Consider the following 15,951-nt stretch of genomic DNA (forward strand, 5'->3'; position numbering starts at 1 on the left):
AACCTGAGGAGTGACTCATACAGGTTTATTGTTTTCCAACTCCAGGGTGACCCCTGCAGTTTTAGCAGCTTTTTACAGTGATAAGAACCCTGGGGAGTAAACAAAAGCATTGTTCATATCCAGTGCTGGTCACCAGAATTCTTCTAATCAACGTGTACTTTCCTTCCTTGACATGTTACTTTTTAAGGAAGTGCCTAAAATAATCACTAAATTCGGAAATGTTTACATCCACGTCTGCCACCCAGAGGTCTTCTTCATCTCTGTAGGTTTGGAAAATTCCAGGCATCTGTTGCTCAGTGAGCATGAAACCATCAGCAGGGGTCTGTGGAGGTTCCAGGTCATGGTAGATCTCTGTTGAATAAAGTTAACAGAACTGAAGAAGCCTCTTTGATAAGAGGAGAAAAATCTTTACTCATAAGTCCAGTTTACTTTATTCAACACACAGCCCCATCAGCAGGGACGTTTACGCCTTGTCAGCACTTTGATAAAACCAAATGACCCCACAATTGCTAGGTGTTGTACTCACTTGCATTCTTTTGTTTCATACTTCCTGGTGCTCTTTCCTGTAGAAACGCCTAATTTTTTTCCATGCTTTTTCATTAACTATCAGGTACTTCAGCAACAGGAATGCAAACTGCTGTATCCCCGGAAAGAAGGCCAGAAGCCTGAAAACAAAAGCAAAAACAGATACAAGAATATCCTCCCCTGTAAGTCTCAGAACAACCTGCCATTTCCTGTCTCCCCCTACTTCCTGTGGAAAGAATGACACAAATAGACACCAGAAAATGTAGACGCCACATTAGAGCCTGAAGACTTATCTTTGCTGGGTCTCAGCTTACCAGTTGATACTATGTGTGGGGGGGGAAATCATGATGTGTGATCTCAGGAAACGACAGACATGTGGTTTGCCATTAATTTAATGAAGTTTGATTCTTTTCAGTCGACACCACTCGGGTTGAAATCAGGGAAATGGATCCAGACGTTCCTGGTTCAGACTACATCAATGCCAACTACATCAGAGTGAGTCTCTACGGCAGTCTACTAAGATATCAGTACAAGATGGCAGTAACACAGCATGAGGATACATATACACTGTATGACAGGGTGACTGTCACAAGTTTAACTCACACAACAGTTTTTATTTCTTTAGTGATATTTTCTTCATCAAGTGAAACTGAAAGTATTCAAATAATCGGGTAGCTTGAATTACATTATTTTACAGTTACTACATGAGAATGATTGCAGAGCTGCATCCTGTGTATTTTGCGTAGCAGCTATATACAGTATTTTGATATTACAGTATATGAATGTGATGAAACACTTAATGCTGTGCTACAAACATCTGTCAGTGGACACACAGTACGTCAGTCATGTCCCAAGTAAGCTGCACCGTTTAACCCAAAAAAAGCAACCGTTCTGTTCAAGCAGCGTTCATCTACAAGTTAGTGATGACGCTGAAAAAACACAAATTGAGTTTTGTCTCATTACCAAGGTAATAAATTGGCTGGATCGTCGGCTACAAAGGATACATTCCTACATGTTTTCTAGAGGGTCTTTTTTTATTAGCTTGTTATGGTAAAGGTAAAGCACTAATGCTAACATTGATCGTGTGGTTTTCTTTGTAGTTAATGCAAATGTTGAACAAGAGTAATGCAATGGCGAGTTGACAAATGTTTGTGTGTTAAGCCATTGCAGAAACATGAATTCATGAAAATGGTTACACATCCGTGCTACTCCTCCTAAGGTTGCCGGGGTTGTGTGAATGGATGAGTTGTGTGAGTCAAAAAGTGGTTTCAGTGATTAATTGTCCATGCTGCACAGAATATCCATGAAGATGGGCGCCCAATGGACGAGGTCAAAGTCTTCATCGCAACCCAAGGGTGCCTACAGAATACAGTCATCGACTTCTGGAAGATGGTGTATCAGGAGAACACACATGTCATTGTCATGACGACAAAGGAGGTGGAAAGAGGAAGGGTGAGCAGCGATCAATAAAAATACCACAGATGTACAGGAGTGTGTTTCAGTTGAGTGTTTAAATGCTTCTGTGTAACTCATTGTTGATCTACAGGGGTACATTAATGAAGAATAAATATTTCTTTCCATTATATTCCAAAGGAGGTGTAATTGTTCTCTCTGTACCTTTATTATTCTGCATGCAGCATCGGTGTTTTATTGATCGTCATGGTAGAGATCTATGAAGGAGAGGGAATCTGTGATGGTAGATCTTGATTACAACATGAAAAAAAAAAAGCATTTAAAACATCTTAGATCTCATATTCAGCAAACTCTAGATTAAAAAAAATCACCAAGGGCCACAAAAAAATCCATGAAGTTAATTTGACAAAACATTATTTTGATTTAATGAAGAGTATGAAATCTTGGTGTGGTTGACACCCACATGTCAACCACGGTGTTCCAGCTTGTACAGTAGAAAGACGGCACAGGATGGCATTGGCCGGTTTTAAAGGGGCGGGGGGGAGGGGTTGAGCAGTAGGGACGATGTCTGTCACTGGAAGGTTTGGGGGTGGGGGAGGAGACGGCTGAGATGGATAGTATGACAGTTAAGCTGATGGAAAGCTGCTTTGAGATGAACTAGTGCTTTCAGTTGTCCAATATCACCCCTTATACACACACTCACACACACACTTTCTTCTCTCTCCGTGTTTCCTGTGGTTTAGAACAAATGTGTCCGGTACTGGCCTGACCTCCACGGCACCAAGGAGTTCGGAAAGGTGCTGTTGAGGAACGTGGATGAGCGGACAGCTCAAGATTACATCCTCAGGAAGCTGGAGGTGACCCGTCTGGACCGGGTAGGCAAAGCTGCATACTCAGTCTGACCTGAGCCACTGACCTGGGGTCAGATAATCTGATCCCAGGTCACATTCAATCCTACGGCACGTTCTTTTGTTATCAGGAGAGACTACTGCAATGACATGGGAGGCAGGCAAAGATATCAGAACTTTTAAGTTCCTTGATTTCTTGTACTAAAGCCGGAAATAAAACCTGTCCAGTCTTAGTGCCAATATTTGGGAGAATTAGGGATAAAATTAAGAAAGTCGACCTTCACTAAAAGTTGCTGTCAGTCTGCCGTGAAAGGACTCGCCGTTAGTGGACAGAGATGTCAGATTTTACCATGTCTGCCACTGCAGTACTGTGATAAATGAAGAAGGGAATCCACAGTCCTCTACATGAAACAATATCCCGATGTCTGGAGCTCCAGGTTAGCGTTGATATTATTAACAGAGCCCACATTGCTAATGTAGTGGCCACATCTTAGAGTGGAGCAGTTCTCCTAACAAAACGGGGGAAATATTCTACTGGCTGGATAAATATTGACTTGTCTAAATCGAACAGTTGATCTGCCGTACTAACTTTAGCTGCACTTTAGAGCGCATGTGATTCTCTGCCATGTTACTTCCTTTGGGCTCATACCTGTTAATGAACAGTCAGGTGCTGGGATGGAGACAGAGGTGGAGAAATATGTCAATTATATACTTGACTAAATTCAGCATATTCAAAATTGAAAGCAACATGTCATTGTTACAACTCTTTTCTTGTTTTTGCTTTTTTTTTTGCTTAATTTTGTTCAAGAATGAGCCTCTGCGGTACATCTGGCACTACCAGTACCTGAGCTGGCCGGATCACGGCGTGCCAAATGAGCCTGGCGGCGTTCTCTGGTTCCTGGAAGAAGTGAATCGTACCCAATGCACCATTCCAGACACAGGACCTATTGTGGTTCACTGCAGGTACAAACATAACAATCTGAGGATTTACCAGCACACTCCAACAGACATCAGCAGCAGTTGCTAATGTTCATCACCAATACACAACCGCTATGAGCGTTTTGAACCACCATCAAGTATGGTATCACTGGTGAGGGAAAAGAAGGGTGATATAATTTCACTCTTCTAGTGAAGTTTCATTTTCATATCCTCAGATGTGCTGCATATAGTACCAAACATTACACATTCATTATCTGCCTGAGTGTTCCAGGGTCTTTACTGTATGTCAGGCTGAAGTCACCTGCAGGCCAATGATGGGAATTTTCTCTTTATTCCTTTTCATGTTGACTCAATTTCCAATGAGATTATTATAAAATCCAACCTAAGATACCTGAAGGTTATCAGAAAACAGACATAAATTTTACTCCTCTATGACACACAGATGCATCCACTATGTCCCTACAAATAATGAGCCGATCGTATCTATCATCCAAATCCTCATGTATACGCAGTCATTCACCTGTCACCCACCCAAACTGGTTCATTTTTTTCTGACACTCTGAGATTACAAGCATTTGAAGAATAAACTTGACAGGACAGAAGAAGCTCTTCAAGGTGTCTGATGGAGGTGCGAAGCAGAAGTGTTGTCATTGACTCTCAGGCCATGTCCACACGTAACAGCATAAGTGCGTTGATCAAGACGTTTATAAACAGAACAACTCCGAAAAACGACAGGAGAGAGGACCGGGCCGTGTGGAAATTCACACCGTTCTTCCTGCAGGACGACCTCAATCACAGAGTTCTCCCACCAGTAGGCAGCGCGTCACGGCCAGATCTTTGGCGAGGAACATGAATGAATGAATAAATAAATATATAAACTTCATGACTCATGAAGAAGGAAACAGAAGAACAAATATCCAACTGTCAAGCATGTTTATCAACGCGTCTTGGACGAGGAGCTGTTATACGTCAGAAAGTAGCTGGTTTTAACCCCGTCCATTCTGTGTGTAAATGTAGACACGGGTCACACACACTAATGTCACAGCGGTTTCCGTCTCGGGGAGATGCCCCCCAGATAGAAAAAGTTTCAGATACAGTGTCCTGACAACAACCCAAACTCGGCGTTTTCAAAAAACTTCACTTTATGCCTTCCATCCACACATGTTGTCGTGTGGACAGAAGGCAGAACCGCAACAAAAAAGTTGTGTTTTTGAAAAGATCAGGCACCGTACGGACGGGGCCTCAGTTGTCACGTTTGATTCTCTAGGAAGGTGTTACTTGCAGTGACTCTGTGTTGCTGTGAAGGAGGCCATGCTGTGTTAGACTTTGAATGGTAGTTTCCCAACAAAGCCACCAGGTTACATTGTTCTCTCTCTTTTCTACTCTGTTTTCACGGACCGGAGACTGCTGCTCCCTCTCTCTCAAACTCACTCTCCCATCACTGCTGTGTAGAACCAGACACAGGAAGCCACAACTGTGAATCAGATCGTGCTGACATGCAAAGGATGTTGGCCCCAAACACAGGCTTCCACCGATTATCATAGAAATACTGGTGATTTTTTCTGCCTGCTGTCATTTAGTCAGACAACCCATTCTAAGAACAGGACCTCCTTCATGGAGGTAATGAGGGTTTCATGAATGTTTTCAACTGGCCACATGGATGCGCTATAACAAATGATTCAGTGTCAGTTAGCCCAACTAGCACTAGTGCATCGGGTGGTACGCCCTCACTACCTCATCAGTTTCATCTAAATGAAACTTAATTGTCGGCACAAGTTTGAATTTGAGTGGACTTCTGTTTCTTTCAAAGATATGACCATCGATACAATTAAATATTTTTTGAGTATTTAGTATAACATCTAAATCTGTGGTACATGCATCCATCCATCCATTTTCTGTACCGCTTTATCCGCTGTCGCAGGCCGCTGGAAAAATCATCACTGCTATTCTGTGTGTTCCTGTCGCTGATCGTTGTGCAACTGTTCTCCATACCAGTCCTTCACCTTTTTTTTTTTTAGATATTTATTTTGAAGCAGGAATACAACTGCCTGTCAAACACGTTGATGTCTTTGTCCGGTTGGTGTGTGTCCATGTCTCCATCAGTGATGAGTTAGCTATTTAGTTTTGTTTAATTAAGTTATTGTATGGAAAACACTGATTTAGACAGAGTCCTTCAATAATCTAGCAGCGTGTGTGTGTGTGTGTGTGTGTGTGTGTGTGTGTGTGTGTGTGTGTGTGTGTGTGTGTGTGTGTGTGTGTGTGTGTGTAAATGTTCAGATGTAGTGACTGTCTTCACCACTTTGTCCTTGCAGTGCCGGCATTGGCAGGACGGGAACCATCATCGTCATCGACATCCTTATTGACATCATTAACCGCCAAGGTGGGAACTCGGACATAAAAACGAAAGCTAACACTTATTTATTTCTGTTTAAATCGCTGTAGAGTGTGTGTTTTGATTGCGTGTGTGTCCAGGTCTGGACTGTGACATCGACATCCCTAAGACCATCCAGAGGGTGCGTCAGCAGAGGTCCGGCATGGTGCAGACGGAGGCCCAGTATAAGTTCATCTACATGGCTGTGCAACAGTACATAGACACAGCCCAGAAGAGACTGGAAGAGGAGCAGGTACTCCAATGAAAGTCCCAGCCTCACATAACAGCTTATCTTTACAACAGCAATGAATTCTGTGGAACCAGTTGTGTGTTGTGTGATGACAGCTAGCACAGTGAGGAGAGTAAATATCTCAGTAGGATTCCAAAGTGCAGAATGTCCTTTGGGACGGTCTCAAGTTAAATTCAGCCTCAGCGTAGCATCTCTGCACTTAAGTCAGACAGGGGACACTTTGTCCTCCTCCTCGCAGATGAATATACACGCCTCATCATGATGTCACTTTGCAGAAGAGTAAGATGAAGGAGAGGGAATATTCCAACATCAAATATCCCCAGATGACCAACTCAAGATCCAAACCCAACATGGCATCGTCACGCTCTTCTTCTGTGTAAGTAGAACACTCAGTGACTTTTAGTAAACGTGTGATGAAGGAATGGCTGATGATTGTTTTTCCCGTTTCTACTCCTAGTCTGACAAACGATGATTCATCAAGTGTTTATGAGAACATAAACTTTAAAAGCCCTCAGACGTCTTTCAGCAGCAACACCAGGAGGTAAACCTGTTCCTGTGGACCTCCCCATCTTTGTCTTCCTCTTTGTAAGTACGTCATCAGTTTCTTCCTACTTAGCTTGCATTTCACTTCAAACGCTCCAAACACTATCCTGAAAAAGTGTCATCACACAGATGTGGTGGTTTTTATAAGACTTGAACTTGTTCCAATTTAAACAGTATTAAATTATATCAATAACCAGATGTTGGATTTTTTTTTTTTACATATGTATTTTTAATTAATGCTAAACTGATGAGCAAACGAGCCTTTACCTGCATTGCTTTGGACATTAGCCACACTGCAAGCGGTAAGCGTGTTGCTAACGCCACAAGCAGCCAGGAATCAAACCAGGAGCAAGTATGAAGAACACAGTAACACTTGGGAATTCTGTAGGAGGAGTGAAAAGTTCTTTCCAGACTAAAATAGAATGCAGTGGGTGACTGAATCACACACTGAATAAAGCCATCTCCACACACACTGCTGTGTGTTCCACCTCACCAGGCAGGTGTTGTGTTCCACGTCATGGGTTCTATCAGGTCTGAGCATCCCTCATTCAGAGTGACAGCCGCCTTTGACCCTGTTGTTTGATTCCTTTCCAGCGGAGGAGTCTTCGTCAGCGCCTGAACACCCCTTTGAGGAAGGAGCGCGGCGCTCTGACTGCACTGGTGGGCCTGCCTGCGCTTCAGGCGGCGAGCCGACCTCTCCTGCTGCCATCCTCGTGGACTCTCATCTGGAGTCAAACCTTAACTCCCCAGTGAGGAGCACTCTCACTCAGGACCCTTGTCCTCCCCCCACACTGCTCCAGCCTGTCCCTCTCGTGACCAAGTGCCTTGTCACAGGATGTGTCTGTTATCTCGCCTCCCCCAAACCTGCTGTTGGATCTTTACTGTTACTAATATTCCCAACGCTGACGACTCGAGCCGACAGGAGAAGCCACCAGTGTGTCCTCGGGTTGACAGATGAAGTCGGGACTGAACAAAACTGAACGCGGCCCGAGACCAAGTCCACCCTCACCCTTGTCTGCTCGGTGTCTTTGTCTGGCTCCTCCTCTTCCTCCTTTGGCTGGCTGTTGATCTGGAGACTCTTCTTGTGGCGTCCTGCAGGACCCTGACGTGCAGGGATGGCGAGCGACCCCTCCTCTTTTTTTTAAGTACATTTTATCCCTCCGTCAACAAACCTGTCTCTTTATTCATCCTGTCCTTATTTCTGCTGTGTGTTGATATTGATGGTATCATGCTTTTGTAGCTATGTTTGAATGTAAATATATATTTATGAAGAAGCATCATGGTAGAATAGATCATGTCTGAGCTGCATCCCCAGCACTAAGTTTGATTTACTGATAGGTCGCCATCGAATGTGACAGAAAACAGGTGGAGGATTCCTGAATGGTTGGCTGACTATCATATCTCAGCTTGGTTTGACTTGCTTTCCTCGTTAATCAGCGGGGCTGACGCAGTTCAGCATCTGTTAAAGGAGACCGTCACAAGGAGACAAGGGAAAGGGGGAGATTACAGTGGGCCAGATGGCCATCTGCCCGAGATTGAAGAATAGATTTGTCTCCAAAAAGTAATTTAGAAGATGGCTGTAATCCAGGCCTGATGATAGCGGGCAGAGTAAGCCAGTGTCACTGATGTGATAAGGAGGACAGTTGTGTGTGGAGCAGCGAGCCCTCAGTGCTGTCTGACAGATTGTTCACTATTTATAGCCTCCAGGATCGGCACAAACATGTTCTGCTCAAATTCAAGTGTGGATATGTTGGTGAATGTGACCTTCCTCATTAAAAATGTGACTCCGTTGCCCTGAAAAGCTTACAAAACGATATCACTCACAACAGGAGGATGATCTTGTGAGTTCAGCCTAATTTTATTCAGTGCATCAAATAAACCGTGAAGGAGCGTCTCTTGTTGGCGGTGGGTGTGATTAGGCCATTCCTCTCCCTGCCAACGCAAATCTTCGACAAACCAGGTCAAGGTCGCTCAGAGGCACGAACCCTCCTCGTTACCTCCAGGCGTAATTTGGCCGCTTTCCACAACTGCAGCTTGTGATCCCGAAGAAACATGATTTATAGATGCGCAGTAGCTACAGGATTAATAGCACTCACTGAACTGAATGATTTTGATATTGTTGACCTTGTGGGGATTATAATAATAGCACCAATATAACCTGCAGTGGCCAAATAATCCTGTGTGACGAGCCAAATCCTGTCGTTTAAGGCTTACAAGAGCACAAAGTCATTTTATTACGGTTTTGTTGTGCGTCTTGTGATTCTACTCCCTTGTCTGTCATGTGGAGTGATTCTCCCAGAGAGATGCCAAGGTTTGTAAATAGTAGATTATTTACGTGAATAAAGCTGATGTTTTGTGAAGTGGATGTGACGCCCTGTGAGTCGAGGCCTGCGAGACAAAATGCTGCATGCTCCATTAACTCCAGTTTGAATGTTTCAATCTTGTTTTTTACCCTCATGATCTGTGATGATCGTTTGACGAATGAGAGCAACTTATTTTTGTTTCTGTGTTCCTGAACCATACTGCGCCGTGGAAAACTCAGATTTTTATTGTATTTAACTTTGCCTCAATGACATGGTTAAACACCGATACTTGAAAGTGTGCAACTGCTGAATCTCCGGCCTCAGGCTGTGTGGATGTCCATTAGAAGTATGTTTAGTAGTGCACTAGATTTTTGCCACCAGTGTTACTTTTTTTCTTGTTTGTTTGCTGATGTTTCAAAATGTGTTTCTAATTGATTGTTATCCGTTATGTGTCTGAGGTGTGCAGTAGTTACACTGTGTTTTCTATCTGCTTGTCCTCTTACATTTACTTGAACAAGAAGTCCCCGTCTCTTTTGATTCCTTCTTCCTCTCAGTACGCCTGGACTGAGTGAATGGAGCGCTCCACTGTTGTTCAGAGGCTTTCCTCTTCTGCCCAGATGCCTTCTGTGCTGTTCAAGCTGCAACTGCTGACACAATGAGCTTCCATGAAGGGTATCAAAGTGGTTTCTTATCAGAGAACTTAATAAAATGTCTGATGGCACCAAGTCACGTTTTGCTTGTTTCTTTTGTAAATCTGATTTTGGAGTGCTGGGGTGGTGGAGATTCACTTCTCGTTCTTTTTTGGAAAACATTCCTTGAAACGGCCTCAAAGGAAAAGTGAAATGAGTGTAACAAAAAGCTGTGTGTGACCTGGACTGTTTTGCCTCCAGGCATTGTCCTTGTGGCATAGCAGTCACAGAACCGGGCGGAGGGTTGTCGAGGAAGGGTGAGACAGACATGACGATGGATCAGTGAACACAAAGGAACAAAACCAAAAAGGGGAATTCTTTTCTTTTCTTGATTGATGTGCGACTTCAGCAGCTCAACGGGTCAAGGTCACAGTTTTCATATTTGATGCGTCAGAACGCTCCACGCGTTGGGTCAGGTCAGTCTAGTATCTGGACTGTCACTCTGAAGGAATGTTGTTGCGTTGCTGTAATAATCAGAGGCGTCCCTGCAAAGAATTGATCCTAAACCCGCGCCGCATGACAGCACATTGAGAAATATTCTTAAACTGGCCACAGATTTTCAGGAAGAGTTGAACTTCTTGCACCTTTTCCTGTCAATGACGCTTTAAATTAAGTTTTTGTTTGAGACAACTTTCTCAGTCCTTTGTTCCTCCTGTCCGAACTTTTAGAGATACTAAATAAGATTCAGAATAAGTACAGCTTTAGATGTACAGTATTTTCTTTGTACCGTAATTTTTTCAACTAAACGCAGTGACAAAATATAAGAAATTATCACTTTTGGGATCATTGTTTGACAGTGTATCCCAGATTTTTTTTTCTTACACAACTAGGGTTGTAAATCAAAGAAAAGCACAAAAAATACAAACAAATTTAACCTGTACAGATTATTTAAAAATAATCTTATTATTTAAAAATATTATTAAAAACAATAAAAAATATTATTTAAAAATGTAGCTGCAAGAGGGCACAAGCCAGTGTCTTATTGTGCCGGTCCCAAACCTGGATAAATACAGAGGGTTGTGCCAGGAAGGGCATTTTACGTAAAACTTTTGACATATCAAATCTATGACATATGGATTTGTGAATCAAATTTATGACACCCATACTGGATCGGTCGAGGCCCGGGTTAACAACGACCGCCATCGATGCTGTTCAGGTCAAAGGAGGAGAAGAAAGGCTGTTCGTAGGAAGAGAGAGAAGAGGAACGCCAAGAATATAGGACTGATAGTAGGGATGTTGAATGTTGGAACTATGACAGGAAAAGGTAGATAGTTGGTTGACATGATGCAGAGGAGGAAGGTAGACATACTGTCTGTCCAGAAGACCAGGTGGAAAAGTAACAAGGTTAGAAGTTTAGGAGCAGGGTTCAAGTTGTTCTATCATGGTGTAAATAGGAAGAGAAATGGAATAGGAGTTATCTTGAAGGAGTTTGTTAAGAATGTCCTGGAGGTAAAAAGACTGTCGAATAGAGTGGTGAGTCTGAAGCTAGAAATAGAAGGTGTGATGTTCAATGTTGTTAGTGGGTATGCTCCACAGGTAGGGTGTGAGCTGGAGCAGAAGGAGACTTTGATGAAGTGATGAAGAGCATACCTAGAAGTGAGACAGTTGCAATTGGTGCAGACTTTAATGGGCATGTTGGTGCAAGAAACAGAGGTGATGAGGAGGTGATGGGCAGGTTTGGTATCCAGGAGATGAACGCAGAAGGACAGATGGTGGTTGACTTTGCAAAAAGGATGGAAACAGCCATAGTGAATACTTTCTTCCAGAAGAGACAGGAACATAGGGTGACCTATAAGAGTGGAGTTAGGAGCACACAGGTAGACTACATCTTGTGTAGACGGTGTAATCTGAAGGAGATCAGTGACTACAAAGTAGTGGTAGGCAAGAGTGTAGCCAAACAACATAGGATGTTGGTGTGTAGGATGACTGGTGGTGAGGAAGATGACGAGGGCAAAGGCAACGCAGAGGGAAAAAAGGAAGTTGAAAAAGGAAGAGTGTTCCATGACTTTTAAGGAGTTAAGACAGGCTCTGGGTGGTAAGGAGGTGCTTCCAGATGACTGGACAATTACCTCTAGTGTGATCAGGGAGACGGGTAGGAGAGTACTTGGTATGTCATTAGGAAGGAAAGTAGAGAAGGAGACTTGGTGGTGGAATGAGGAGGTACAGGAGTGTATACAGAGAAAGAGGTTAGCTAAAAAGAAGTGGGACACTGAGAGGACTGAGGAGAGCAGACAGGAGTACAGGGAGATGCAGCGTAAGGTGAAGGTAGAAGTAGCAAAGACCAAACAAGGGGCTTACGATGACTTGTATGCTAGGTTGGACAGTAAGGAGGGAGAGACTGATCTATACAGGCTGGCAAGACAGAGAGACAGAGATGGGAAGGACGTGACTGGTGCCAGTAGTGTGATGGGAAGATGGAAAGAGTACTTTGAAGAGTTGATGAACGTGGAAAATGAGAGAGAACAAAGACGAGAGAAGAGGTGGCTGTTGTAGACCAGGAAGTAGCAAAGATTAGTCAGGATAAAGTGAAGAGGGAATTGAAGAGGATGAAGTGTGGAAAGACAGTCGGTCCTGATGATATACCTGTAGAGGTTTGGAAGTGTCTAGGAGAGGTGGCAGTAGAGTTTCTGACTGGGTTGTTCAACAGGATCTTAGATAGTGAGAAGATGCCTGAGGAATGGAGGAGAAGTTTGCTGGTGCCCATTTTTTGAGAACAAGGGAGATGTGCAGAGTTGTGGAAACTACAGAGGAATAAAGCTGATGAGCCATAAAATGAAATTATGGGAAAGAGTAGTTGAAGCTAGATTAAGGGCAGAAATGAGCATTTATGAGCAGCAGTATCGTTTCATGCCAAAAGAGTACTACAGATGCAGTATTTGCTTTGAGCATGTTGATAGAGCAGTACAGACAAGGTCAGAGGGAGCTCCATTCTGTTTTCCTCAGTGGTAGAGCAGGCGGTACAGTGGGTCGTCCAATGTTTCAAGATTGTCGGTTCGATTCCCACTCCCACCCAAAAAAACCATCCAGAGATTAGCTGACAGTGGGAGGTGTCAGCTCACCTCATTTGGGCATACCACAAAGGAGCTGACTGCCACCCAACCCCCCCCCCCCCACACACACACACACACACACACACACACATACATACAGGCCCACTGTGTGTGTTTGTGTGTTCAGGGCCTGTAAACACATATATATGCATGTTTCAACTAACTGGAGTGTGCCACTAGTGTCCCTGCTGGGATTAGAATCAGCGTATAAAAACATTTTGAAAAATCTGGAGAAAGCTTATGACAGGGTGCCCAGAGAGGAACTGTGGTATTGTATGAGGAAGTCTGGAGTAGCAGAGAAGTATGTTAGAGCGGTACAGGACATGTGTGAGGACTGTAGGACAGTGGTAAGGTGTGCTGTAGGTGTGACAAAGCAGTTCAAGGTGGAGGTGAGACTGCATCAGGGATCAGCTCTGAGCCCCTTCTTGGTCGCTATGGTGATGGACAGGCAGACAGACGAGGTTAGACAGGAATCTCCATGGACTATGATGTTTGCAGATGACACTGTGATCTGTAGTGAGAGCAGGGAAGAGGTGGAGGAGAAGCTAGAGAGGTGGAGGTTTGTCCTGGAAAGGAGAGGAATGAAGGTTAGCTGCAGTAAGACAGAGTACATGTGTGTGAATGAGAGGGACCCAAGTGGAAGAGTGAGGTTACAGGGAGAAGGGATCAAGAAGGTAGAGGATTTTAAGTACTTAGGGTCAACAGTCCAGAGCAATGGAGAGTGTGGAAAAGAGGTGAAGAAGCATGTACAGGCAGGATGGAACGGGTGGAGGAAGGTGTCAGGTGTGATGTGTGATAGAAGAGTTTCAGCTAAAATGAAAGAAAAGGTGTACAAAACTGTGGTGAGACCAGCGATGTTGTTTGGTCTAGAGACAGTGTCACTGAGGAAAAGACAGGAGACAGAGTTGGAGGTAGCAGAGATGAAGATGCTGAGGTTCTCTCTGGGAGTGACCAGGTTGGATAGGTTCAGGAATGAGTACATCAGAGGGACAGCACATGTTAGAGGTTTTGGAGATAAAGTCAGAGAGGCCAGACTGAGATGGTTTGGACATGTCCAGAGGAGAGATAGTGAATGTATTGGTCGAAGGATGCTGAGGTTTGAACTGCCAGGCAGGAGGCCTAGAGGAAGACCAAAGAGGTTTATGGATGTAGTGAAAGAGGACATGAAGGTAGTTGGTGTCAGACATGCAGAAGATAGGGTTAGATGGAGGCAACTGATTCGCTATAGCAACCTCTGAAGGGAAAAGCCGAAAGAAGAAGAACACATTATTTAAAAAGGCCAATAGAAACTGTTTTCACTCATGATAGAATCAGAGATGAAAAAGAAGAACAATTAACTTAGCATCATGCTAGTGTTAGAATAATGTATATAATTTATCTCATATTTACTCTTTTTATATTCCTTTATTCTTTGTAGCATGGCCATGTTAATGTTTATATCTGTATGAAGTGTATTACTATGTTTTAAGTTCTTTTTTAGGCAGACGAAACCAGCAGGGGGACCACCAGAGTGTTGGTGGGAGCCATTTGAGCAGGATGCGACCTCTGAATGACAATAAGAATGACACTGGTTGTTATCTTCAAAGGAGAGGATGCCCTAAAACAGATTAGAATGACTGTGTCACTTTTTTATTGGTTCATGCCAGATGTTGTTTTACTGTTGTCTTTCTGCCCCCCATCCCTTAGAAAAATAAATGTAAACAGGGACTGCCCTAAATAAAAAGGGGGTTCGGCAGAGAAATCCTGGGAGCGGATAGACTTTGTATCGAGCACATCTCTGTCCGTTCTCCTCGCGAGTAAAAAATATAAACTGTTGTCTTCTCCTTTTTGAGTGTGTTTGAATGTTCTAGGTTGCCTGAACCTGACATTAAATTGGTCCTTCGAGCCGGATGCCAACACACCTAAGGATTCCAGCGGGTGACGAGGACACCGGAAAGACCGTGGCCACGGCAGGTTAGCCTAGGAGCAGCCTAACAGATCCTTTCCAGGACCGGCCTCCTGGTCACCAGTTGGGATCCACGGGTTGACGGCATTCCGAGAGGGAAGACAACAGTGGTGAGTACAAGCTTGTTTAAAAAGAAATGAATGAATGTGGGCCGATGCGCAAAGTAAACTAAATTTGGACGACGGAGTCCGGAATATCCGTGTAAATTGGCTGAAGAGTACAAACCCTGAAAATACTAGTCACTAGCAGGTAAACGAGGGACGACGGAGTCCGATAAATTCCGTGATAATTGATGGACGACGGAGTCCGACAAATTCCGTGTAACAAATTTGGACGACGGAGTCCGGAAGATCCGTGTAAATTGGCTGACTAAATCAAAGGATGGCGGAGTCCTGCAAGATAGGTGCTTAAATTCCGTGGACAAACGTTTGTGTGAGAAAGTGAGAGTGTGAATGGAAATAAAACACCACTAGGTGTTATTATTTCGTACCAAAGCAGTAGGATCGTAAGCAGCAGACTGGTGTGGATGCAAAGGCAAGAATTCTCCACTCGAAAGAGTTGAAGTGAGAATTACCACAACAGGAAATTTGAATTGCTGCCCTACTGACAGAAAACCAGTCTTTAGAACACCCTAGGTGTTGACAGACTGGACTAAATTGTTAAAATGGGGAAAGGAATAAGTAAAATAAAGGCCAAAGACACACTGCAGTGTAAAGATTGGAAACTAATTGAAAAACAGGATCCTACAAAAATTCTAAATTTAGACAGATGGATAACAGAGTATAACTTCGAAGGTCAATTGGATACACAAAAAATAGCAGCGCTGCAAGAAAAAATAAAACAAAAAACGAAAAGTAATACCAAAAAGATGAAAAAGCATGGATATGAAGACATTGAATTTTGGATGAGAGTAGCAACAAGAAGAGAAGAGGGAGAGAGGAAGTGTAGAGAAAGGAAAAAGGAAGGTTTAGACAGGCAGAAACAGTTAATGTTTCACAGGGAGGAAGATGATGAGACAGGGCCAGTGATGAGGAGGAGAGATAGAAATGAGGGGGAAAAGAGAGCAACAGTCGAA

The 15,951-nt window shown here is 43.6% G+C and overlaps 1 protein-coding gene across 4 annotated transcripts in view; it reads left to right on the plus strand.

Moving 5' to 3' along the window:
• The window catches only part of ptpn11b (protein tyrosine phosphatase non-receptor type 11b), a 36,499-nt gene extending 26,586 nt beyond the window's left edge, over window positions 1-9,913 (plus strand). For 3 of the 4 annotated variants that reach the window (XM_068333931.1, XM_068333934.1, XM_068333933.1), the window contains exons 7-16: window positions 611-707; window positions 941-1,020; window positions 1,822-1,977; window positions 2,682-2,813; window positions 3,595-3,749; window positions 6,038-6,105; window positions 6,198-6,349; window positions 6,622-6,722; window positions 6,804-6,931; window positions 7,484-9,913. In XM_068333931.1, the coding sequence (XP_068190032.1) occupies window positions 611-707; window positions 941-1,020; window positions 1,822-1,977; window positions 2,682-2,813; window positions 3,595-3,749; window positions 6,038-6,105; window positions 6,198-6,349; window positions 6,622-6,722; window positions 6,804-6,891 (1,029 nt within the window). In that variant the 3' untranslated portion in view covers window positions 6,892-6,931; window positions 7,484-9,913. Of the gene's footprint in view, window positions 1-610; window positions 708-940; window positions 1,021-1,821; window positions 1,978-2,681; window positions 2,814-3,594; window positions 3,750-6,037; window positions 6,106-6,197; window positions 6,350-6,621; window positions 6,723-6,803; window positions 6,936-7,483 lie in introns of all 4 variants that reach the window. The other variant, XM_068333932.1, reaches the window with a different exon arrangement.
• Window positions 9,914-15,951: the final 6,038 nt, after the last annotated feature.

The sequence above is a fragment of the Antennarius striatus genome, chromosome 2 (genome assembly GCF_040054535.1).
Source record: "Antennarius striatus isolate MH-2024 chromosome 2, ASM4005453v1, whole genome shotgun sequence".
NCBI lineage: Eukaryota > Metazoa > Chordata > Actinopteri > Lophiiformes > Antennariidae > Antennarius > Antennarius striatus.